The sequence below is a fragment of the Saccoglossus kowalevskii genome, chromosome 7, assembly GCF_978046115.1.
Source record: "Saccoglossus kowalevskii chromosome 7, keSacKowa6.1, whole genome shotgun sequence".
Taxonomy (NCBI): Eukaryota; Metazoa; Hemichordata; class Enteropneusta; family Harrimaniidae; genus Saccoglossus; species Saccoglossus kowalevskii.
In genome coordinates this window covers 25857045-25884499 of record NC_140647.1, presented here as the reverse complement: position 1 = coordinate 25884499, position 27455 = coordinate 25857045, and the positions used below count along the sequence as shown (strand labels likewise).

Genomic DNA, 27455 nt, shown 5'->3' with positions numbered 1-27455 from the left:
CTGGACCTCAAGGACGCATACCAATGCCCCCAGCAAGCCAACCTATGTTGAAGATTGGGGTAAAAGGAACAGGGTACCAGTTTCAAATACTTCCGTGTGGTCTCTGCTCTGCACTGCTGGGGTTTTCTAGGATGTGTAAGGTGGTGGTAGTTCAACTACTGCTGGCATTTTGGTATACACATAGACTGGTTTCATCACCATCAACTAAGGGAAACTCTAGATGAACCACAGGGAGTTGGACAAACTTATGTATTTTAATAAATTATTAAATAATAAATTGTTATATAACTTTTCTTTTACCACTCTTTCTGTTATTACAACTTTGTTACGCGCTAATGTTATATGCAAATTTTAACGCGCGATATAGACACGCCCTATTAAATGAAATGCTCAGATCAGCACACTATACGCTTTATAGTCTGCTCTCTACAATCTGGTTATACCACAGCCACTGGCGGTACTACCGTTCATGGTGTTTACAACACCAGTCACACATTTTTTGTAGTAAAATTATATATATATACCGTCATTACCATCTGAATAAACCTGCATATTTTTATAAAGACATGTGGCTAATGAGAAAATAATTCCACATGATCCAAAATCAATTAAATAAATATGTAGGGGAAATTGTGCAGTGTCTGTAGTGTATACTAGTATTCATTCATTCATTTATTTTGGTGAGTATTTATTTATACAATAGCAGGTTGGGTTCATTCGCAGACTCGAAAGTTAGGGAGAGCACAACTCAAGCAGTACGTCAGTTACATCATGGAAACCGCTACTCGTAATCGTAGTGTTAAGAACACTCCTGTCCTTTACCTTCACTGAGGGTAAGAATAGTTCACGGGGCTGACATGCGATTTAATGTTCCCATGGTGATGTAATTGCAAGTCTAAATAACACAATTAACTCTATATACCATTATTGAACTTTAATTGAAAACCCTATAGTGTATAGTCCAATATTTTTATAATAAACTATACGACGAACGTAGTCTGATAAAAGTTATTCATATGCATGTATTTGTGCAATGAAGTAGGGTCATTGCCCAAAACGTCAAATTAATTTATCAGTAACTTAGGGGAACAATTACCATATATTGTGTACTATAATACCATGTCTCTATATACTTCCCTGTGCATCATAACTTGGCATTGAAAATACTGACTTTCAAAATTGTAAATGACAACTGGCACATAATTGTTTACAAGCAAACAATCAAACGGAATGTGTTCACGTTATTTCACGTTTTATATTTGAACGAAAGGTTACTTTAAGCAAAAATCAAAAGCATTCCGTGTATGAAAAAATAAACTACATCTTTGATAGCTGGAATACATTTGATCAGTGTAAAGTGTGTGGGTTGTGATTGTAGAAAAACTACATGTATTTATATTCAACCTTGGTTACGATGGTTGCATGGCAACCAGCCTTGAACCACCACCAGTATTGCGTTTCTTAGAAGACACTGATGTCCATATCATTCGCTGTCTCAATCATTGTAATGAACCATTCAATCTCAAGTAAATAGTAAATAACTTGTGCTCTATCTATACAATGTATTTTTGTTTTTGTTTTTTGTTCATACAATGAAAATAAAGCGGGATTAACAACAATAATATACGTTGTGAATTAATGTTTGAAGACGTTGGTGGCGCTATATCGAATTACAAACTTTTGTATCTGCAGACATAATCATAATACTCAAATCCCGCTCAAATACTAATTTAGTCGTGAAAGCCATGACAATTAGTTTTATTTCAATCTTGTGTCAGAGCAAGTACTAAAACTTGTAAATATTTGGGCAGTACTTTCGTTTTCTCCAAGAAACCGATCTAAGAACTGGCAATTAGTTTCATATTCTTTGCGACAAATTCAGGTATTTCAAGCCCAGTGGATAAAGTAACTTCGCCTTTGTTTACCTCAAACGTTGGACACAACGTCTGTATAAACTTATCGTGAAATGTGTAGAGATGTTTCTTTGTATTCGCATTAAAGAACGCTAACTTCCCTGCGTTGTAGTCGAGGTAAACTCCTAGTAAGCCGAAGTTCCCTGGGGGGATATCCAGAGCACGGGTTCGTAAGCCGTGGACTACGTTTCTTGTTTCCATGTATTTCTCAAAGCACCAGGAGAGTTCGTTATCACCAAGTCCCTTGTCCCTCGGTAATGACGGGTAGGAGACACCGATCCGGCAAAACGGGCTCCGAGCAATCGATACTTCCCAGTAATGTTTCCCATAGCTGATGGATACGTTGCCGAAAATGACCGGATGTCTCGTGAATCGCTCCGATGAAGGGGTTGCCAAGCAGCGTTCCTCTGCCCCATTCCTATCAAAACATACAGTACGTGCTTGATTGACGAGTTTTAGATTGCGGTGTGCAGTTTGGGGATGGAACTCGAACTCTGTGCCTATTGGAAAAATATCATAGTTACGGTAAGTTAGCTGTTTTAGGCATTTCAGTGGTTAAAATGGTTGAACTGGGAGGGCTATGCACACACATCACCAATACATCTCTGGAAATCATGGGAAATTAGGTGACTGCTTCGAGGGATCCATGAATAATTTATTTTCATAACGGCAAAACAGTACTAGTTATATTACTTCTGCTTGTATTGCTGCTCGTTCTCAAAGCATTATGCCATTATGCCACTGGTGGCGCTCTGCTCTGCGATATGAAGTAGTTTCTTAAGTTCTCCGCGGGCATTGTAATTCAACTGATATATGTGACGACCTTCTATTCGCCATAAGCGAACTGCTAGACATATCCTTAACGTCACGCCAGCTAACTATACATTTTGATCAGATAAATTTACATCTGAGTATTCCTTCCCTCTATTCTCCTCCACTGCATTACGCCCTCTGTCTTGAGTGTGTACATTACCTGATTCGTGTTTAGATTTGAAGATACTGGACAAGGATCCTGATATAGAATGGAAGAATGAATTTTTGTGTTCATATGACCTCAATAATTCACATATTTCTTCATCACTTGGCCCCGGGTTTGTTACTGCAAAACAACAGTGCACATATTTAATACAATTAAGCAAACAAATACTGTAAAGATTTAATTATTCACTGGGTTTTTGCTTATTTCGCTGACTGGAAAATGCGCTAAAGTAAAACCCAGTGTATATGTAAAATTGAGCATAGAACACATTATCTAAATGACGAAACCGTGAATTTAAAACACACTGAATATGCCTCAAATGGTAAATCAGTGAAATTTAAACCCAGTGAAAATTAGTCATTTTACAGTAGACCGTTTGGTGCACGTGACATTCTGGCCCATTATGTCAGCAACTTCTTCGTACTAAAGTTGATCCCCTGATGACGCACACGATCACACAATGACTACAAATTTTCCAGGATTTCGCGGCGTTTCACAAAACAATTATATGTTTGCCATACAGTGATGTGATAGATGTACATTTGGACAATAATTTGTCAATTTTATTGCACGACTGCCTACGAACAAGCCTTGATAACATTGCAGATTGCTTGACGTAGTCGCCAAGCAAATATATATCAAATATAGGCCCACGTCACATTCCACCGTACATTCAAATGTATATTGATAGTGTATGATCCACACTCAAACTCCTCATTAATGAGTATGGTAAACGGAAATAAACAACTCAAAGTGACAATTCTGCATTGCGGTACCTTTTATGAAGTACATATCAGATAATACTGCCCTCTCCGTCGAAGTATCGAATATGATTGGCGAGAAGTCAGCCACCGTCACCGGCATCAGCGTGAGGTGTTCTTTCTTGTCTTTCCTTATTCTTAGGAAAAAAATTATCAAAAAATATTCAGCCACGAGGTGACGTATCTGCGGTGATGAATTGATACTATTGTCGTAATTTTAAGGATTTTATTGTATCAACTTGTAATTACGTAAATCTACAATAGTTGTCATAGTTACCTGTCAGTCATAACTTGTCCAGCCTTCGACGTGAGAATAAAAAAATAATAAGCAATCTATTATTGTTTTACGATCATAAGTTATATATCGATTCATTTTTCGTACACTAAGTTTTCTTCCTTTATATCAACGTATAGAGTCAGCATCACACCTATGTGAAATACCTTTAATTTGGTAGCAAAATCAGCGCTCTGTGAACTCTTGGCGAAATCAACATGCTTCTTTGATTGTTTCAATTTCATTTCACAATCCGTGATCTGCTCTTTAAGACTTAGCAATTTCGCCTCTTGTTCTTCGTCTATTTCATGTACCATTAATATTTTCTTTTCTTCGATTATTTGGACCAACTTGTCGCACTCAGCAGATATTCTTTGTTTGATTTCGTCTCCTTTTTTCTACATGTAGAGAGTCGCAAGAGTCATACACACAGTGAACATCGAAAGTAATCCACGTGCGAATGGGATTGCAACTCCTTTGGATTGAGAGGCATATTGCGAATATATTCAGTAGTGAATTAATTACCCATTTGATTTGTATGCCGAAAATCATTATTATCACTGCAACGATTGGACATGTCCAACCGCGATTGCTGTCAGTAAGCATAGTAATTGATCACGTGCTTCGTTCACAATGCAATATAGATGTGATATCTTACCTTAACTTCCTGCGAGATATGACGTAATTTAGAGATAAATACCTCCATACCCGTATTTTCCAACTCTAAGGTTTTTAGGTCAGCGTGAAAAGACGTCTGATATGAAAAAAAGTACATTTTTTATTTTATAACATAAAGAATACTTTGACGTCATAATCACACATTCAACTAATGTCCCATTCTTTTTTCTAAAACTACATACATTATGTTTCTTATGTGCATAGTTTAGACGCTTATAAGAACAAATAAGAAAATGACGTCATAAATCACGCATTCAACTAATGTTCTATGCTTCTAACACCGCATATATTATGTTCTTTAGTATGTGCATAGACCATACATTATATAGCACATGAAAGCAATGACGTCACATACCAGACATTCAACTAATGTTCTATGCTTCTAACACCACATATATTATGTTCTTTAGTATGTGCATAGACCATACATTCTATAGCACATGAAAGCAATGACGTCACAAATCAGACATTCAACTAATGTTCTATGCTTCTAACACCGCTTATATTATGTGTTTTAGTATGTGCATAGACCATACATTCTATAGCACATGAAAGCAATGACGTCACAAATCAGACATTCAACTAATGTTCTATGCTTTCTAACACCGCTTATATTATGTGTTTTAGTGTGTGCATAGATCATACATTCTATAGCACATGGAAGCAATGACGTCACAAATCACACATTCAACTATTGTTCTATGCTTCTAACACCGCATATATTATGTTCTTTAGTATGTGCATAGACCATACATTCTATAGCACATGAAAGCAATAACGTCACAAATCAGACATTCAACTAATGTTCTATGCTTCTAACACCACATATATTATGTTCTTTAGTATGTGCATAGACCATACATTCTATAGCACATGAAAGCAATGGCGTCACAAATCAGACATTCAACTAATGTTCTATGTTTCTAACACCACATATATTATGTTCTTTAGTATGTGCATAGACATACATTCTATAGCACATGAAAGCAATGGCGTCACAAATCAGACATTCAACTAATGTTCTATGCTTCTAACACCGCTTATATTATGTGTTTTAGTATGTGCATAGACCATACATTCTATAGCACATGAAAGCAATGACGTCACAAATCAGACATTCAACTAATGTTCTATGCTTCTAACACCGCTTATATTATGTGTTTTAGTATGTGCATAGACCATACATTCTATAGCACATGAAAGCAATGACGTCACAAATCAGACATTCAACTAATGTTCTATGCTTTCTAACACCGCTTATATTATGTGTTTTAGTATGTGCATAGACCATACATTCTATAGCACATGGAAGCAATGACGTCACAAATCACACATTCAACTATTGTTCTATGCTTCTAACACCGCATATATTATGTTCTTTAGTATGTGCATAGACCATACATTCTATAGCACATGAAAGCAATGACGTCACAAATCAGACATTCAACTAATGTTCTATGCTTCTAACACCACATATATTATGTTCTTTAGTATGTGCATAGACCATACATTCTATAGCACATGAAAGCAATGGCGTCACAAATCAGACATTCAACTAATGTTCTATGTTTCTAACACCACATATATTATGTTCTTTAGTATGTGCATAGACATACATTCTATAGCACGTGAAAGCAATGACGTCACAAATCAGACATTCAACTAATGTTCTATGCTTCTAACAGCACATATATTATGTTCTTTAGTATGTGCATAGACCATACACTCTATAGCACATGAAAGCAATGACGTCACAAATCAGACATTCAACTAATGTTCTATGCTTCTAACACCGCATATATTATGTTCTTTAGTATGTGCATAGACCATACATTCTATAGCACATGAAAGCAATGACGTCACAAATCAGACATTCAACTAATGTTCTATGCTTCTAACACTACATATATTATGTTCTTTAGTATGTGCATAGACCATACATTCTATAGCACATGAAAGCAATGACGTCACAAATCACACATTCAACTAATGTTCTATGCTTCTAAAACCAAATATATTATGTTCTTTAGTATGTGCATTGACCATACATTCTATAGCACATGAAAGCAATGGCGTCACAAATCACACATTCAACTAATGTTATATGCTTCTAACACCACAAATATTATGTTCTTTAGTATGTGCATAGACCATACATTCTATAGCACATGAAAGCAATGGCGTCACAAATCACACATTCAACTCATGTTCTATGCTTCTAACACCGCATATATTATGTTCTTTAGTATGTGCATATGTCATTCATTTTATAGCACATTAAAGCAATCACGTCACAAATCACACATTCAATTAATGTCCAACGCTTCTCCTGAAACCACATATGATCCTTATCATGTGCAAAGGTCATACATTTTACAGCACGTTGAAAAAAATGACGTCACATATCACACATTAAACTAATGTTCCAAACATGATATATGTTTTTTTACATCATACATTTTATAACACCTGGAAACAATGACGTAATAATCATACATTCAACATACCTGCTTAGTGTTCCATGTTTCCTCTAAACCACAAATACTGTGATCCTTATGTGTATATGCCATACACTTGTAACATACGGGTTCTTCGCAATCCTTACAATACTCGGCAAACCTCATATTTTCGTATCCATGTTCGTCACACAGACTGCTTTCATTAGATTCCTTATCCATGTCTATACAAAGTCCTTTGTTCTGATATTGTTCAATAATGCCTTGTAGAGTCCTATTTAACTTCAAATGGTCCACACTGGCTAATATCATCTACAACGCAATGACAGTGACATGACACAAATTTTAAATAAGTTATCGTTCTGCTGTTTTGTTTAACAATTAAGCACAAGCGATAAACTGGTAAACAACTACGTTGTGTTTATTAAATAAAATCACAATGGAATCCCTTACTATTGATACAATAATTATTTTGCTGACCAATCAAGTGAACTGAACATTAGTGCAATGTATCATGGAATCCAGGTATTCCGAGTACACCCAAGAACGTCTCACGCCACGTCTCGAAATTTTCGGGCCAACTGCTTTAAAGTTTGCAGCACTGAATTGCGACCAGTAACAACATCACCTGGCCCTTATTACTACCGAGAATCACGACCTGTGATTCTGTCGCCTAGCGGTTACTCGCTCTGTCCATCACTTGGCCGGTGTAATCAACTTGAACCGGCAATACGGAGTCAACTAAACACGAGCGGAGCAACTTTATTTATTTATTTATTGGAGATAGGCTGTTATAGTTCAGATAGGATATCATTATTGAGCCACAATGTGTTGACATTGACGTTTGCTGTTGAATTTCGTATGTGATATCTAAAAGAAATATTTCAATAATTGACCAGAATGTGCGTACTAGAAAATTTAGTATGGGGGGGGGGGGGTATTGACAAGTAAATGCATATATAATAACGTCGACTATGGTTGGGGTCGAATCATCTTCTTTATACTGTCCGCTTACATTACTATTGGCCAATTATAATCGATTGTATAATTTCAACCCTCCGAGAACGCTAAAGTAATCTTTTGCCATCTTTCACAAAATAAATCTGCATAAATGTTCCCATATTGTTTTCACAAATGTTTATCCAAACCTCAACTAAAAAATCCGGACCTGTGCTCATTAACACATTATGTCCGTTTAATATTTTTGTAAATTAACGAAGAAATGATAGACAAAATAAATAAAAACGTGTAAAAATGTGCCTTAAAATGTTAGTGGTAAAAATATGGCGTTCAAGGGGAAATTAATTATGAAATAAGTACTTCAGATAGTTGATGTTTTGTCGTCACCTTTCTACATAGAGTAAATAAACTAATCTGATTGGTCCATCTAACAACGGTATGGCGATATCTGGAACAATGGCTGTGTTCTTTGACATTTTACTAAATGTAAATATATATATCGTGGTGATTAAGGCGATTAAACACATCAACATTTTCCACAGCTCAGAGACGATTTTATTTTCTGTTGAGTACAACGACATAACCGTCCTCTGTACGAGAACCTCGTTCATTTTGTTTGGACTACGTACGAAATCATTCGATAATAAATATATGTTTATTTGCATATTGGAACGATAATGTTGGTGTACGACGTCATGTGACTTGATATGTGACGTCATTGTGATTTGTCTTTTCCGTAATCTCATGATTGCCTGATAACAATTATATTTATAACCAAGAGTTCTAGCACATCTAATGCCCTAATGTTTGCTATTTTCATTATTCGTGGCAATTGACCAAATTTAATTCAATACCGACAATAACATGGAGCGTTATGGTTGTTCAGTATTTTTTTTTTTTTTTTTTGTCATTTTGTGTTCCAGTACCAGTAAAGGCTACGTGCATATACAATTAATTATTCTGTATGACACCTTCAACATATACATATGTTATATGTATTTCTAAGTACAGAAGTTATTTATTTATGTAAAGCGCTCTCCAGCACAAGGTGTATAATGCCTATGGGAAATCTAGAACTTTGTCTGCACAATGACAAATACTCGAGCAGTGACGTTCAAACAAATGTAGGTCACAGATCTCTATTCTATTCTATATTGTACCTACGTTCAACTATGGAACTAAAAAAACAAAAACACTAGTTTTTTTTTCCATGGTTCATTCGTAGTAAAGAGCGTAAAACTATGAAGAATTAAATTACCTACCTTATGCCGGCACTCCGGACATGAAAATTGGTAGCGATCTCTACCACGTATCTTTATAAGTAACGGTTCCACGCACCGTCTGCACAGATTATGGGAACACGGTAAGAACAAGGGCGTCTCATATACGTCTAAACATACGGGACAAGTCAGTGCGTCAGACAGATCCATGTTGCAGACATCTCGAATATATGTCTCTAGAATTTATCCGTAAGCGAGAATTCTACACCGTACCGTCTGTTGAGTGCTTGCGTCTCAGTTGAGATAAAACAAGTGCATTGTTTTGTATTGACTCGTCGGTTGAAGGTCTCAGCGCTCTCTGATTGCCCTGGCGTCACGGATCTACAGCCAATTTATCGAACGATCTCGAACGAAATTCGGGTTATTCATTAACAACCGGACCGTGTTTACAGCGACTGTCGAGAATTTGATGACAGCAACAAAGAAATTTGTCTAGTAAGTCGAAACAAATTTCTGGAAAGTCAATGAAAATAAGGAAAGTTCCATGAAAGGTTCTAAATGATGTTTTGAATATAAACATTTTGGAAATATTTGAAAAGATGTTTGAATATCGGAATCGTTGCAAGACAAAAAGCGTTGTAAAAGTTGAAGGGAAAGTTGTCATGGAAAATTTGCCAGGTAAGCGGTAAAATTTGCAGGAGAGCGGAAGGTGATAAAAAAGTGATTATATGCATAAAAAACGAGAAAGCTTGCCAGGACAGTAGAACAAGTTGAAATGAAACATATTTTCCGGTAGGTCGAGAGTTGTCTGGAATATCGGATAATGTGACTTAAAACGATTTAGGGAAAATCGGAAGAGATGTTTGTATTGTCGGAAGCGATGCATGGAAAAGTAGAAAAAGATTCCAAAAATGTCGGAAATATTGTCTGGATAAAGTCGGAATAGTTGCATGGAATATCAGAAACGTCTCTGTAAATGTAAGATGTACGGATTGTAGCAGGTTGTTTGGGAGGCCTAATAAAAGATGTCAGGAAAGTCGGGAAAGTTGACTGTAAAAATAGAAAGTCTAGAAAGTTGCCGTGAAAGTCGGATAATTTGTCAAGGAAAGGTTGCACGGAAAGTTGGAAAAGTTGTATGAACTGTCAGAAAAGATGAACAGACTGTCGAAAAAGATGCATGGACTGTCTGAAAAGATGTATGGCCTGTCGGAAAAGATGTACGGACTGTCGGAAAAGATGTACGGACTGTCGGAAAAGATGTACGGACTGTCGGAAAAGATGTACGGACTGTCGGAAAGATGTGTGAACTGTAGGAAAAGATGTATGGACTGTCGGAAAAGATGTACGGACTGTCGGAAAAGATGTACGGACTGTTGGAAAGATGTGTGAACTGTCGGAAAAGATGTACGGACTGTCAGAAAGATGTACGGACTGTCGGAAAAGATGTACGGACTGTCGGAAAAGATGAACGGACTGTTGGAAAGATGTGTGAACTGTAGGAAAAGATGTATGGACTGTCGGAAAAGATGTATGGACTGTCGGAAAAGATGTACGGACTGTTGGAAAAGATGTACGGACTGTCGGAAAAGATGTACGGACTGTCGGAAAAGATGTATGGACTGTTGGAAAGATGTGTGAACTGTAGGAAAAGATGTATGGACTGTCGGAAAAGATGTATGGACTGTCGGAAAAGATGTACAGTCTGTCGGAAAAGATGTACGGACTGTCGGAAAAGATTTTTTGACTGACGGAAAAGATGAACGGACTGTCGGAAAAGATGTACGGACTGTTGGAAAGATGTGTGGACTGTAGGAAAAGATGTATGGACTGTCGGAAAAGATGTATGGACTGTCGGAAAAGATGTATGGACTGTGGGAAAAGATGTACGGACTGTTGGAAAGATGTGTGAACTGTAGGAAAAGATGTATGGACTGTCGGGAAAAGTAGCCTGGAAAGTCGGCCAATATGTGGGGGAAATGTTGCCTGAAAAAATCATTATCAGAAACGCAGCAAAAGTGCACGCATATAAAACAACAATAAACACATTATAAACAAAACAATGGAGAGTTTATTTCATATCTAATAAATATATATAATTTCATTTAGTAGGAAAGATTTAAGTGCTGTGTCCCACATTAGTCACTCTGTGGCTGAGAGTTGACCAATTAAAATTATAACATCGTGAGACAGGCACTGAACCTCTCTACATAAGCTGTGTGAGAACAAGAGACTTAATTGCCATCAGTTTTCAGATATGTTTGGTTTAATGTATTGTTTTGGCAAGACAATTAGATATTTTAAAAATAGAATAAATATTTGTTGTAAAAGCCATGTGACTAATTCATGTATAGTTAAAGATTTACTACTGTCAGCAAATTTGAAAATAAGGAACAGGGTGTACTTTCACGTACACTCAACATATCATTAAATTTGAAAGGATATACAGTATTTAGTCTATTAGGTGAGCATCTCAAATATATATTGGTTGATTTACAGGGATATCAAACTCACATTGCAATTACTTAATAATGCTAAATTTTAAGTATACATGAACTTCTAATAGAGCAGATACATCCTCCATAAATAGAAATGTTAGGTATATATTATTAAAAATATGTTTATATATATATTGAAGCTGGCAGTGTATGACAATGAGCTAGAATACTAATAGTTGTTAATATCACTATTTTGATTTTTCTAATTGTTATAGTAATTCAGCATTTAAAAAAAAATAACATTGGTTTCAGGTTTTGAAATTTTGGTCAATATTGTTGAAGTTCAACTACAAAATAATGCAAGGTTACAGCAACCCCTCATATTTGTGTAGTGAAATGCATAAAATCACAAATGCATGGCTGGCTATTTAAGCAGAAATCCCAAACAAACAAACAAGGACTACTGTAGAATACTTTATTTTCGCTTGGAATTTATTTTCGCTATTTTCGCTTAAGGGATGATTCCGTGAAAATAAAATCCAGCGAATATACTTTTTTTTCCTATATTTCACATTAAACTCATGAAAAATCAGTGAAAATAAATTCCAAGCAAAACGCCCAAAAAGCCTTTTCAGCGAAAATAAAGTATTCCACAGTATATGATATGTATGCCTGTCCTGTGAATCAATGAGGTCAGCACGGTAAAGCATACCATAACACAAAAAAACAGATGTTCACAAGATGTACATCACATGAGTAATCTGCACACATCTTCAGAAAGATAAAATAAATAAATAAATAAATAAACAAAATTGTCTGCATTCTAGATTAGTGCGTTCATTGACATTATCAAAAAGTTCTGAACACCGGGGCTCGGTCACTTCGTACTTGAAGGCCGATGGTCATTGCACAGTGAGAATTTTGTATAAACAATGTATTCTGCATGCATTGTATCTGTTGCTATGGAAGACTATCGACTTTTACCACATTACACACATGGGTGTGATTGTTAAAACGGGATATTTACGTAATGTCACACTTTATAAAATAACACTTTTCAAATAATAATTTGTACGAAATATACAATATATTTGAATAGAATGTGAAAAAGAAAATAACACATATGGTAATGAAAAAGTTCTCATGTGGTTATATTTTATATTTATCGTAATCAGATTACAGTTATGACGGACAACTTTCATTCAGGCTAACAAATGAAGGAAACAATGCAAAAAAATAAAACTGACTGCTTTTTATGGTAAGGAACATGCATAACTGAGAAATTATAAGATAAAGGCATGCACCCAATGCATTTTGTGATGATATTGGTTAGAATGGGATTACTTTCAAACGTTCGTAAATCGTGCGAGTTTGCTTCCCATGATATCATCATCTCATATCAAGTTACATACACTTTATATCTTATAAATCTCTGTTATGTGATTACATTAAAAACCTGGAACATGAATATTTAATTTGCAAAATAGAAAAACTGAAACAACTATCATGTCTGACAAAAACAAAAAGGGATACGTTTCTAGCACCATAGCAACATACATGAATAATAAATAAAACTTTCTAAATCCTACCAAAATATTGAAAAGATTCATATACAGTCTCACCACAATCGTGATTACACGTTTACATAGCAAACAATCTTGAAAGGGCAGCGGTCGTCACGCCGCGTCCTGTTTGATATGGGACTCGTAGCAATGTATAAAACGCATGTAACATACATTGTTTTTGCAAAATTTGAACGCGACAACCACCAGCCTTTAAAATTAAATTTTAATGTGGTCCTTGATTGGAATGGATCATCTGAGAATTAAAATACCTGAACTAAGGGGGTGGGGGTGGGCATGGAAGTGGATTATTTATGGAATTAAAAAGTAGTAGCCCTAAAGCAAGGAATAAAATACGACTGAAATACGAAATGACATCTACACGAATGTGTTTAGAATTAAAAGAAATGAATATAATATTTGGCAATAAATATAGTTGGAATATTTATAAATAAGAAATTTTCTTATTACTTTTTATTATTACATGAAGCTTGCATTATTTGTACAGTTTGATTATACAGATATTGATGGATAGAAACTCATAAAGTCCATCATTACCAGTCAGTGTAAATGGAGCAAATAAATACAGTGAAGCGAGTCTAGAAAAGAAAAACATGCATCTGTTGCATTATTGACTTTAACAAACTTTGTGAAGTAGCTTTCCTGAGGTGGACCACTCAAATGAAAGTCAGGTACGCAAACTTGAAAAAAAAAATCTGTGATGAGGGTTTGATATTTTGCCCTGGGACATTATGTATTTAGAAAATTTAGTTGCCACGTTCAGATATCTGATGTACCGTTAGTTCCTGAGAAAAATCAAAAACACTATTTTTAAAACTCAAATATCGGGAATGAAATGACAGCGGCATGTTTATTTAACAACATTTAACCCTTTATATCTTGCCTTTGTACAAAATTCAACCCAAATCTGTACAATCATCCCTGTAAAATGAGCAGAACATTCGTAAAAAACAAAATGACCACCAGCCCGCCATTTTGAATCGAATCAGGAAAAAACAATGACGTGCATCAGTAACCCACTGTGGTTGATGTCAATGCAAAGTTTGAGCGAAATCGGTCAAAGCATGTCAAAGAAATGATTGATGACATGTTGAATTTTGTGATTTTATTCGTTTTTGACAATAATGGTCGCCATTTGGCTAAATTTTGATGAAAACGAATAAATAACAGAAAACAACATTTAATTCATTATATCTCGCGTTTGTACAAAATTTAACCCAAATCTGAAAAAAAAAAAAATGGCCACCAGTCCGCCATTTTGAATTGAATCACATCAGTAACCCACCATGATTGATGTCAATGCCAAGTTTGAATGAAATCGGTCAAGCGAGTCCGAGAAACGGTTGATTGACATGTTGATTTTTGGTGTTTTTCGAGACAAAAATGGCCACCAGTTGGTCAAAGGTCAACCAAATCAAAAATAAAACGTACCAGCTTTGAAGAAAATCTGTCCATGCATCTCTGAGAAACGGACGCACGGACAGAACCCAACACATCGTCCGACAGGGACTAAACAAATCATGCTTGGGGATAAAATTCAAGCACTATTTTTCAAGGTTAAGTTTTAGCCGAGCCAGGTGCAATTTATGACATATTCCTGGGTAAAAGTTTGCCCACATTTTTTCCAGACTACATTTTATATAATCCATTTTGAATCTGATTCTAAAAAACAAAATGCCTGGCATCAAGGTTGTACTAAGCTTAAAGGAAGTCCTGTCCTTGTTCACGACCAAGATTTAATTCCAGAATGGAAAAAATAATAGATTGTGATGAATTTTTATGACAGAAATGGCTGACATTGAGACATATTGAATCGGATCGTGAAATGAATAGATGGAAGTAGTTATGTATCCCAAGATGCATGCTATTAAATGACTTCTTGAAAAACAAATAAATTTCCCGAAATCAATTTGCATGCATATTTCAGTGATGTATCTCTATGCTGCACAAACAAGCATTTATATATTTTCTAAAGTTATTATCAACATTTACAAATACCAACATAAATTTGAACATCTTCCATTGAGCACCAAGATAAAGTGTCAGGTCAGGGTCGTCATGACAGTGTGCGTTCCATACTTAGTCTTGTGCGTTGCTTACATTTTGTCTTTTTACAAAATTTAAATGCACACAGCCTTGACAATTGCCAACCTTTAAAATTCTCTATTGGCAGAATCACAGAGTGACGGGAAGCCAGCAAAGTCATGCAGTTAATACACCCTTGGGGGGAGAGCCTTCAGAAGGGGGTTGTACAAAGATGGCTATATGCAAGTCTTACGAGGCTTGACTTTGTTTCTTCTTTCTGATCATTTCTACAAGTTCTTTATATCTGGCAACACATTCCTCCTAAAAATTAACAAAAATAAAAAATGAATTTATAACATTTCACCAGGAAATAAAAATATGAACAATTGACAGTTGTGAAAGGTCAAAGCATATATACAAATATTCAAGCCTTTTACTGAAATGCAATCAAATTGTAATTAAACATCTCACAATGAATGAATTACAATTGCATTAGAAGACATATATAATGGACTCAAGGCTTGTACATTTTAATTTTAACCTTCATTTATATGTTCATCACACACTAAATAAAAAACACAGGATTTTTTTTCACTTTTTAAAAAATATATATATATCAACCAATATCAGTAGCCAATCAGAGATGCCGTCCATCAATGAAAAAGATTTAAAAGAATACATAAAAATGTACAAAATTTTTCCAACCCAAAATTTGAGCAGGAAAATTATGTAATTCAAATGTTCATGTTTTACCTTTGTTTTTCCTGGCACAGCTGCAGCAATTTTTTCCCATCTCTCTGGAGTGTTTTTGTCAAATTTTGCTATTGCCATCTCAAACATTTTTTGATGATCTTGTCCCCATGTCTTGATGACTTCAACTTTTGATGCTGCCTTACAGTCTTCCTCCATCTTCTGATGTGATTTATTTCTTTTGGGGACTTTCCGGTGTTTTCTCTGTACGGGACCTATATTTTCATTGTCTTTTAACTTAAGATCAGAGGTCACTGGCTGTTGATTTATTTGCAGTTCATCCAATCGTGTTGTCATTTCATCTTCTTTAATCTGCTTTCCTGTTTTGCTGGTGACTAGAGTGTTTACTCCTCCAGTTATGCCTAAAATGCAGCAAGAAAAATTTTAACATCGAGAAGTATCTTGGGGATAATCATTATTATCACTGAAATGGTCAAGCTGGTTCACTGAAACACTGTTAGAGTAATGAAACAGCCAAGTGTCTGAAATGTGCGTGTACAAGTGTTTATTGACATAAAAAAAAAAAAGGATGGTTCCAGGATGCATGAAGCAACATTTCACTTTTTTTTTTACATTTCCCATGGGAACATGGGATATTTGAACAAATTTTAGAACCTGTATTTTGATTACTTTTCAATTCAAACTGGTTGCAAGTGTACAGTTCAACGTCAGGGGTAATCACAAATTCATTAATTGTTTTGATGAAAACATGTTCTCCCCCTTTTTTTATTAGCTCTTTGTCATATACCGGTATTTGATGGAAATTTAAACTCAGAAAATATCAAAGAATGTTAGCGATTATACATTTGCATTTTTAGTTAGCACAGTGTCCAACTACCCTGGACTAGACAACTCACCTTGAGTTCCTGCCTGAACACATATTGCAAACGCTGATGATTTGATTTCTTTAGCTTTCTTTGATACCTGAATAACAAAACCAAATGTGTGTAGGAAAACAAAAAAAAAGAAAGTTCCAAAAATGTTACAAAGAAAGAAAGAACAAACAAACATATTGAGTGATTCGTCAAGGTGAAAAAACTTATACCGGTACCCCTGGTAGTTTGTACCATGTGACAACTCCTGACACTGAATATCAGTATTAATGCCCGCCTTCAGAATTTATTCATTAATCTTCTATTTTGAATATTTAGCACATTTTGCTACAAACACCACTATCCCTGCATCACCCAGGCTTGTGGTCAAACACAATTACCTGCAGTCTAAGCTACAACCAAAGTATAACCGTTCCCTAAACTTTATTCTGTGATACACTCACAGACAGATAGATGAATAGAGAGACTCAGGTAAATAGGTAAATATATAATTCCACATTTTTTAACTTTGCCCGAACAGAGAATAATAAATGCATACTTCAATTAAAAATAAGGTTCATGACCATATTTTTATGTTTATTTAAAATGGAAAACTCTTCAAAAACAACAAACAGTATTGATCTGCATGAGGTTAAACTCAATTGTTATCGATCACCTTTTTAGCAATAACATGTTTATATTGATCCATGTGTTATCTACAAGGGTCATGACCTTTCAGCAATAAACTAATGTGGTGCAGGGAGAGATGTCTCTGAAGATTTGATTCGTTGATAGATTAATTCACACAACAATACAAAGACCAAATATTTGGTTTTCTATATGTTTTAACATTTTTATCATGGGCAAAACGGGAAAAATTATTAATTTTTTATGAATTTCATCCAAAATTTGCATTTAACTGGATAATACAATGCTGAGTAAATGGTTAACTTAGTAGAGATAAATAACTGACCCAATTTCAGATTGAAGACAATGTCCAGCATGTTAATACCCATGAGCAAACAATACTAGTCATTTACTGCCAAGCTACACACATGGAGTTCCATAACTCCATAACAAAATAACTTACTCATCAAACCGACCAAGACCGTTCTGTACACATCCAGTAGTTGGGGTAAATGATCACAGATATTTTACATTAAAAAAAATATATAATAGAGAAAATATCAAAATGTTAACTGTCTACAAACTCTAAAATGATGAGTGACCACCGGTAAGTCACTTTAAAACTACCTTCCATCCAGCCTTCAACATAAACTTAAATAATTCATTCATTCACAAACATTCTAACAATTCTAATTAAATTTTTGTATTTTTATTTACACCAGAAAATTAAAATATACATAACAATTAATTTTTCCTTTTTACTACTGCAAAGGATTCTGGTGTGGGTCATGGAAATAGATCATTTGAGCTAGTTGAGTCCTTGACCCTGAATAAGAAATAATATTGTACTGAAATGTGTAATTGAAGGCTGAATTTTAGTTTCCTGAGACTATTGAAATAGACATTTTATTATATTCAAGCTTAAAGGGGCACCTTCCAGTTAAGCCTAATCTCACAACAAATTTACTTTCTGGATTAAAATAACAATGGATAACAAAAGATAGATTAACATTGTAAACAACATAAACAATAGTGTCCCATGATTCTTTGGTGCAATCCCTGGGATTGAGCGGTTCCCCTTTAACTTCATGCCTAAGGATAGGCAGAGAGGCAAAGAATTTCACATTTTGCTCTGTTGTTGGAATAATTAATAAATTAATTAATACATAAATTATTTCATGTTTACCTCATTAACTGGTCTTCCAACTTCTTCGGCTATCTTCTCCCATCTAGCAACAGTGCCCCCTGGATACTTTGCCATAGTTTTAGCCAATAATGAAATGTCATCATCAGACCATTCAACCTTCTGAAACAGTAGAATAATGAATCTAAATGCTGCATAATTTTCATTATAAAATTAAGATACACTGTAAATGAAAAACAAAAATGTGATGAAATAAAATAGCATAGGATTAAATAAAATATAGTACAAGTCATTGAAAATGACACAGTCCCCGTTAAATTTGTGAAAGTTCTCTTTGAGCTTGTCATATTAAAGTGGAGGGGTTGTTGCGAGCGTGTCCTTGAAACTTGAGTCCAAAGTGGCGTATACAACAGATTGTTTATTTATATCAAATTCGAACATGTGTTGCGTGACAACCCCTCCGGTTTAAGACATAGCAAAGAAAAATATAGATCATAAGTGAAAACATGTCCAAGTTATCACATTTTAAACAAACAAGACGACTGCCATATTTGATCAAATTGCAAATTGAATTGACAACACATGTACATGTATTCATTTATGACATGCTAAGTATCAATGAAAATGATACATGGGTGACATGAGAGATATAGTAATATAACCAAAAATAAAAACCGGCGTTATTCGGCCATCTTTGATCAGATTATGAAACAAAGTGACACGTATGATCTATGTGCCAAATACGAATGAAAATGGTACATAAATCTTGGAAATATAGTAGTAAGGCCAAAAAAGTCAGATGGCTGTCAATCGGCCATCGTTGATCCGATTTTTAAAAACAAATTGTCATGGACATGTATCCTAACATGTATAAAGTATTTGCCAAATTTGAATGAAAACTGACAAAGCATGTCCAAGATACCACATTTAAAAAAAAAAAACAAGATGCCTGCCAGTCGGCCATCTTTTATCCAATTGCGAAAGAAATTGTCATGGACATGTATCCTAACATGTATAATCGAATCACTAAACCAATGCATATGCATATGTCCCACATAAAGTACTAGGCACATGCAAAGAATGAATGGAATCGGTCCAACGGATTCTGAAATATGACTCTGGACGGACGTACGGACATACAGACGCACGGACGGAGACTGAATTATAAGTCCCCGTTTTCAGAATTCGTCCGAACGGGGACTAAAAAGATAGAAAAGAGGGAGTTAAGGGCATTATGGTGACATTCAGTGAGAATTCCACTGATCACATGAAATTACAAGAAATACTAATCATGTTTAAATCAAGTGTATTTGAATACAAATTAACGTGAAATTAAAAGAAAAGTTTCTGTGATCGCAAATTACACTGAGGGAAAAATAGTACAAATAACGCTTAGAGGGAAGGAACACCGCAGACTACATGTAGAAGATGTTCTGAACCACGTACTACCTAATGAACAGCGCCCTCACAGGTTAGCCTGCCAACACAGAAACTTTAACTTTTACATCTTCTTAGCAGAGATGTTTTAGGTGATGGTATAAATTTTTTTTTTAACCCCAAATTACAAAAGTTTCAACGAAAGAGGATACTGCAGATATAATTATGGTTATAAAATAAACAAATCTTCTAGCAAGCTACCTACACAAAAAGCATAAATGCAATCAATCTAGTCCATCACACAAAATGTTGATGAGTGCGAGAGAACAATGACAGGTACATATATTTAGTACTCAATCATATTTGTTAACAGTGGTACTAAAAATACTTCATATATTTATACATTAGCATTTGCACGACATCAACAATAGTATTTTGTAAATCACCTTTAATATCTGTTTCTCATGGCTCACTTCTTCAACGTCATCTGTATTTTTAGTGGCAGTATATGACACTGGTTCAAGATTCTCTAGCATTTTGTACTCTACATTTTCAAAATGAATTTTTGTATTTCTCTTCGTTCTCCTTTTTTCATCTTCTTCTGACTTATCATCTTCCTCTTCTATCTGATCTTGATTCCTGTTTTTCAGTGAAATGATGTAATCTTTCAAGAAAACGATGCTTTCTGGAGTTGCCTTGGCAGTTGCTATTATAAGTCGATAAATTTGGAAAGGAAGTAAGTTTTTGATTTCAGGTTTGGGAATCGCGTTCATCTGTTCATCCATGTAGTCATCATCACCATTGTCACTGTGTTTGGAGTCTTTTTTCTTCTTTTTGGGTTTTCTTTTTCGTGATAAGATCTCTTCCTACAAAGTAAAAACAAATTACTTGAATTTTGAGGTCAATGTCATGAACACAGTCACACAGAAAAAACTTATTCACCGCATGGCAACCATCACAGTGAAAACAAAGGCCAAAAACTTTAGGATGGTTGTTGAGACAGTCTAACAAGATTACCCCTGCGTGTATAACGCATATACATTTGATTGTTCAGGATTACTTCAAAGTTGGGTTTCTGTTGTTTTCTCAAATTTACACCGGCTCTTCGCTCGGCTTTCCACGTTCCTAAGCAGCGCGCGCAGAGTCCATAGAAATACGCGTTACATTGGTGCGCATCATAGCAACGTGGAACGTCTTGTGACGTAGCTCCACCCCGGGGATATCTGAAGATAACAGATAAATTTCATTGATGAATCGTGTAATCTAGGATCCTTTTGATTGGCTGTCAATACTTAGTGGCAGGTGGTGGTGTGCACCTGTATTTTCACCTTATTGCTCATTTTATTATGCTCATCATCAAATTCCTGTGAGTGAATCTTACTCCTTTTAGTTGATTAAACCCATCCACTGCTGACATTGTTTTATCCCATTCATTTTGGCTACCAGTGGAGGCCTTCAGAAGGCAATGTACTAAAGCATGTCACGTTTCTACAGATTTGTTAGTCATGGAAACTATTTGTTTCATTATGATTGTTTAGTGAGAACACAGGGAAACGTGTTAAAAACCAGATACTAAAAGTTAGTTTGCGAAGATGTTAAATTGGTTTGAAAAGGTTTTTAAACAAACAAATACAGTAAAACACTTTATTTTTAATAGTTGGAATTGATTTTTGCTGAAAAGACATTTTTGGTGCTTTTTGTATGGAATTTATTTTCACTGATTTTTGACAAGTTGAATGTAAAATATAGGAAACAAGTCATTGTCAATGACACGTCCCCGTTCCGTTCATATTTGAGTGACATATACATTCAAAGCAGATCATGACCGAAATGCACCTGCATATGTACAACACATTGTGCTAAATCTGAACAAAATCCATCCATGCATGACTGAGATCCGGTTCTGGAATTGTGAAAATATGTGATTTTGATGCATTTTCGGCCTTAAAATGGCCATCATTCCGCTATTGTTAAGCAGATCATGAAACAAATGCACATATCTATTTGTGACATGATGTACCATGTGTGTGTGAAGTTTGAACTTGATCAATCCAGACATGTCTTGGATACGGATCCAGAACTGAATTCTTTAACAAAATGGCCGCCAGTCGGCCATTTCGAATTTGATCCGGAAAAAAAAAAGACGTGCATCAAGGTCCTATTATGTTTAATGTATGTACCAAATTTGAACAAAATCCATCCATGCATAACTGAGATACGGGTCCGGAATGGTGAAAATGTGCGATTTCAATGCATTTTCGGCCTTAAAGCGGCCCCCATTTGGCTATCGTTAATGAGATCATGAAACAAATGCACATACATATTTGTGACATGATGTACCTTGTGTGTGTGAAGTTTGAACTTGATCAATCCAGACATGTCTCGGATACGGATCCTGAACTGAATTCTTTAAAACAAAATGGCCGCCAGTCGGCTATTTCGAACTTGATCCGAAAAAAAAATGACGTGCATCAAGGTCCTATTATGTTTAATGTATGTACCAAATTTGAATGAAATCCGTCCATGCATAACTGAGATCCGGGTCCGGAATGGTGAAAATGTGCGATTTCAATGCATTTTCGGCCTTAAAGCGACCGCCATTTGGCTATCGTTAATGAGATCATGAAACAAATGCACATACATATTTGTGACATGATGTACCTTGTGTGTGTGAAGTTTGAACTCGATCAATCCAAGCATGTCTCAGATACGGATCCAGAACTGAATTCTTTAAAACAAAATGGCCGCCAGTCGGCCATTTCGAACCCGATCCAAAAAAAAAAATGACGTGCATCAAGGTCCTATTATGTTTAATGTATGTACCAAATTTGAACAAAATCCGTCCATGCATAACTGAGATCCGGGTCCGGAATGGTGAAAATGTGCGATTTTGATGCATTTTCGGCCTTAAAATGGCCACTATTCGGCTATCGTTAATGAGATCATGAAACAAATGCACATACATATTTGTGACATGATGTACCTTGTGTGTGTGAAGTTTGAACTTGATCAATCCAGACATGTCTCGGATACGGATCCAGAACTGAATTCTTTAAAACAAAATGGCCGCCAGTCGGCCATTTCGAACCCGATCCAAAAAAAAAAATGACGTGCATCAAGGTCCTATTATGTTTAATGTATGTACCAAATTTGAACAAAATCCGTCCATGCATAACTGAGATCCGGGTCCGGAATGGTGAAAATGTGCGATTTTGATGCATTTTCGGCCTTAAAATGGCCGCTATTCGGCTATCGTTAATCGGATCATGAAAAAAATGCATGTGCATATGTCCCATATAAGGTGTGATGTATGAGTGAAGTTTGAACTTAATCGGTCCATGCATGTTCAAGATACAGGTGATCACGGACGCACGGACGCACGGACGCACACAGGGCAAAACATAAGTCCCCGTTTTCGGACTGCGTCCGAACGGGGACTAAAAAGGTATATTCAATGGATTTGATTTTCACTGAATCATTCCTTCAGTGAAAATAGCGAAAATAAATTCCTAGCGAAAATAAAGTATTCTACAGTATATTAAAATAAATCAATGAATGAGGGATATGAAACAAGCATTTACTTTTAATACACAGGTTTTAATATGTATTTTGAATATCTATTTTTATATGCAAATAACCATATTGAATACTAAGACATGCACAGCACTGAATAATGCCAAATATTGATACGTACCAATACAAGCTTCTTTTCCAAATATATAGACCAGGCCACTAAATACTGCCCAATGGTTAAAATCACCAGTAAAAATGCTATCAATTCAACTAGACCCATTTTACGAACTCGTCTATAGTAAAACACTGGCTGTCTCCAGTCAGGTAGACCATGCACCAAGATTTCATCATATCTGTAGGTGGAATAAAAGTCAGATGTAACAACAGACATCTCATGGGACAAGTTCAAGGTATATACTGTATCATGTAATTCTGAATCCAGTAATTCACAGATATAAACAATTTACATGTATAAAACTTTATTGAGTACATAACTTATTATTATACATCAAAAACAGTAAGAATTGCATCTGAGTTCTGGCAAACAATGTTCACAATTGGTGGGCATTTATTGAATCATTAGGGATGAGTCTGCGCTCTGGCAGTCAGGTTTGGGATTTGTTTGTTTTTCCCAAACTGAGGAGTAACAGTGAGTTCTGTCCAATATAGATATTGCTTAGAGTCACAGGAATAGAATGTATGACATTGCATGTATTAAACTCAGAGAGTAAATGATTTATCATAAGAAAGATGAAACAAACAATTTTACCTTTTTCGTTGGGTTTCATCTTTGAGTACTTCTGACACGGCAACAAGCTGCAATGATGGAGAAACTATTTATCATTACCTCGACCAGATAACTACACTTCATGCAGATTTAATAATTTATGGCACTTTACATTGGAGACAAAAAATAACAAACCTGTCTGAACTTCTCCTCAGCATCTTCTTCTTTATTTTTATCTGGATGTAACTGCAATGACAATTTTCTGTATGCTCTTTTTATATCAGATTGGGAAGCAGACTGTGTCAGGGAATAAAATGAGACAAAAGATATTATACATTATTTCAATTTGTGTTAAGCAAAGATGTACATTACATTTGCTAAATGTTTACACATTTGTGTAACACATTCAGACATGATGTTTTAGGAAATTATGGATGGCTGCATGTAGAAAAGCTTCATCAAATACAACGTAGATTACAAGGAACAAATAAAAAGAGGGGGTTTGTCATGGATATAATTGATTTCACCATACATGTAGTGTTAAATGGACCAATCTCTTTAATTTCACACCTGTATCACAGGCATGTTAAACCATCACATATACATGAATACATCTAAGGATTCATGCATGTATACTCATGCAATCACGTTATGATTCGGATAAAGATAGCCAAAATGCACCATTTTAGTGCTAAAAATTCATCAAAAACAATTTCTGCCACTTCGGATCTTGGGTTTGGTATATATATCTGGCATTATGGAACTTTGATGCACATCACTTTGTTTTGCAGATAAGATTCAAAATAGCTGATTGGTGGCTATTTTATTTTTATTATGAGTAATGCTGTTTTCGAGCCATATCTCAGAAAAGACCATGTTTATCATGTTCAAACACATTCTTCAAACCTTATGGGATACATACATTGTATGCATGCACATTTTCTCCAGGATCTAATTCGAGATAGCCAACAAACGGCATTTTTTGAGCTGAAACTGCATCAAAACCATCCTTCCCAGTCATTACAAAACTGCATCAAATACAACTTTTGACAAAAGTCAAAAGAGCACCTGTAGACATGCAATCTGGAAGAAGTCAGCGGCATATTTTAAACAGTTTTTTAAAGATAGCGGAGTGAGTGTGGGTGGGTAGAAACAAGAGCAGCTAGAAGAACTATTTAAGACAGCTGAGAAACATGGATTTTCAGTTGACAAAGATGATTTTTCAGAGAAAATGGCCTGAAATTAAGGTATGTGTGTGTTTCACAGAGTAAAATACTCGCAAAAAATATTAAAATATTATGCTATAGTCAAAGATAATTTGCATGCTCGTTATTCTTGCTTAGACAGAATACATGTAGTGTGCAACTTTTCAGAGGCTGGTACGAGTTAGTTTTAAGATGATGGCAGTTTTATTTCAGGGGAACATTTACGTTACGTTGCGAGTCGGTGCACTGTGACATCCACGTTCGGAATGTTCAAAATAATAATCGATTCAGGTGACGGTACATCTTCGCCAGCCAAGGACCATTTATTCGGCCGAAACATCAACACTAACCCTTGGCAGATTTCACCCTGATTTACTGTATATTGCACACCCTCAAACAATTATAAGATTCACTTCGGCTCATTTGCATCACTCAATCAGAACTCACGATAGAAACATCATATTAGCTGGTACAATTCAGGTAAAATTAAAATGGTGGAATATAAAAATGAACGTCAAAAGAATCGCTTAGTGCTGTATCCGAGGGGAATGTTTGAGGCAACCACAGTCCCTCTAGGTACTGTGTTGCAACAAAGACCGGATCGAGCAAGTCGATATGTTATCAGTTTTGATTGTTTTGTCAGTCTCACCTCCATTCCTCTTGTTCGGGTTTTCACCACTGCCACACCGTAATTTGCATATGTTCTGTAATTTGCATTAAAATGGGGTGATTCACCACATTTTTTTTCAAACAAAGATTTTAAGCGTATAACCTTTATGACTTTTCACGAAATAAATATGGTGATGTTCATAAATATGAAATCAAGCAATAAAAAGTGTTTATAGTTGTGTATACATGTAACTTTTGTATGAGACTTATTTTTCAAAGTGGAAGTACATACATGTTTACATGTGTGATGTTTGGCTAAAGAAAACCTTCTGCTTTCGCAAGTCAAAGTCTGTTTTATTTTATCAAAACTACTTACACTAGCCTTGCAAAATCGCGAGATTTAAATGATGAGTGAAAAAAAAAAAAATATTTCAAAAAATTTCTGCGAGACACAAAGAGAATTCTATAGAACATATGCAAATTACGGTGTGGCAGTGGTGAAAACCCAAAGCAAAGGAACGGAAAAGAGGGTGCCGCCAGTGTTTGGAGTGTGGCTTTTCCTAACACGATCTTGGCTGGTTCTCGCCTCAAGTACCGTACGTGTCATGGCATACCAAGCCACAAGAGGCCGGTAACTATAGTAATGGTTCTGGCATTCTGATTGGCCTGTCACTTTCTCGTTGCTTGTTTTATTTGATAATTGGTTACCTGACATCAGCTCTTAGGCTCGTGGCCCGAGAGCAGGAGTTTCCTTCCACTCTCGAAAGTTAGGCGAATATAAAACTGTTTCTTTTGTTATAAATTTTCACAGAAACAGCAAGAAATGCCAGAAACATCTGAAATATGTAAATCTGAACAGGCAGAATGTATGAGCATGACTTTATTGTAGTATTAGAGACACGTTTATGCAGAACGGAACTTGGAATGTTTTGGAATTATGTCACTCAGTCACGTGACTTTGGGCCGGAATCCCGGTCCAGTGGAACAATATGGCGATTACTAGTTACCTGCCATACTGTGTCCGACTTGCTATTTGCAAAGGACGCCGGGAACCAGCAAAAACACGATCACGCACCGGTTCGTGGGCCGGTTATGAATGACCGGCTTTAGCGAAACCGTGTGATTCGGACGATGTCAAATGTTCATAGGTTAAACCGATGCCCCCTGTCTCAGCTGCGGTTACTACCGGCGGGTGTCGTCGATGGTGACGGGAGAAATAAACTAAGAAGTACTGCTACTTACTGAATCAAGACCCAGCATATCGTAGAAATTTTTCTGAATTTCTTCTACGAGATCAAACAGCTCCAGTTCTTCACTATCCCATGCATCTGCCATTCCTAGTACAAGCACAAACAACACAAGTTTTGGCATCGTTGTGAACATTGTAGTACCAGAGCCTGACTCAGT

General features: G+C 35.7%; 2 protein-coding genes across 3 annotated transcripts; both read right to left on the bottom strand.

Annotated features, from left to right (window-relative positions):
* Window positions 1–915: 915 nt before the first annotated feature.
* On the bottom strand, window positions 916–9528 carry LOC144344700 (E3 ubiquitin-protein ligase Midline-1-like). The gene is made up of 8 exons (XM_085501719.1): window positions 9284–9528; window positions 7113–7373; window positions 4586–4681; window positions 4095–4325; window positions 3931–3953; window positions 3669–3790; window positions 2904–3012; window positions 916–2442 (listed from the first exon to the last, which is right to left on the bottom strand). The coding sequence occupies exons 1-8, from the start codon at window positions 9449–9451 to the stop codon at window positions 1839–1841; spliced, it is 1614 nt and encodes a 537-aa protein (XP_085357845.1). The 5' UTR covers window positions 9452–9528; the 3' UTR covers window positions 916–1838.
* A 5975-nt stretch (window positions 9529–15503) lies between these two features.
* On the bottom strand, window positions 15504–27431 carry LOC102800505 (dnaJ homolog subfamily C member 1-like). Of its 2 annotated transcripts, none has more exons than XM_085501717.1 (9): window positions 27291–27431; window positions 24430–24531; window positions 24277–24323; window positions 23689–23860; window positions 20441–20860; window positions 18660–18779; window positions 16892–16958; window positions 16038–16396; window positions 15504–15605 (listed from the first exon to the last, which is right to left on the bottom strand). In XM_085501717.1, exons 1-9 carry the CDS (start codon window positions 27429–27431, stop codon window positions 15534–15536), a joined length of 1500 nt encoding a protein of 499 aa, XP_085357843.1. In that variant the 3' UTR covers window positions 15504–15533. The 2 variants fall into 2 exon arrangements, with proteins under 2 accessions (XP_085357843.1, XP_085357844.1); XM_085501718.1 differs by having other exon boundaries at window positions 18660–18776.
* Window positions 27432–27455: the final 24 nt, after the last annotated feature.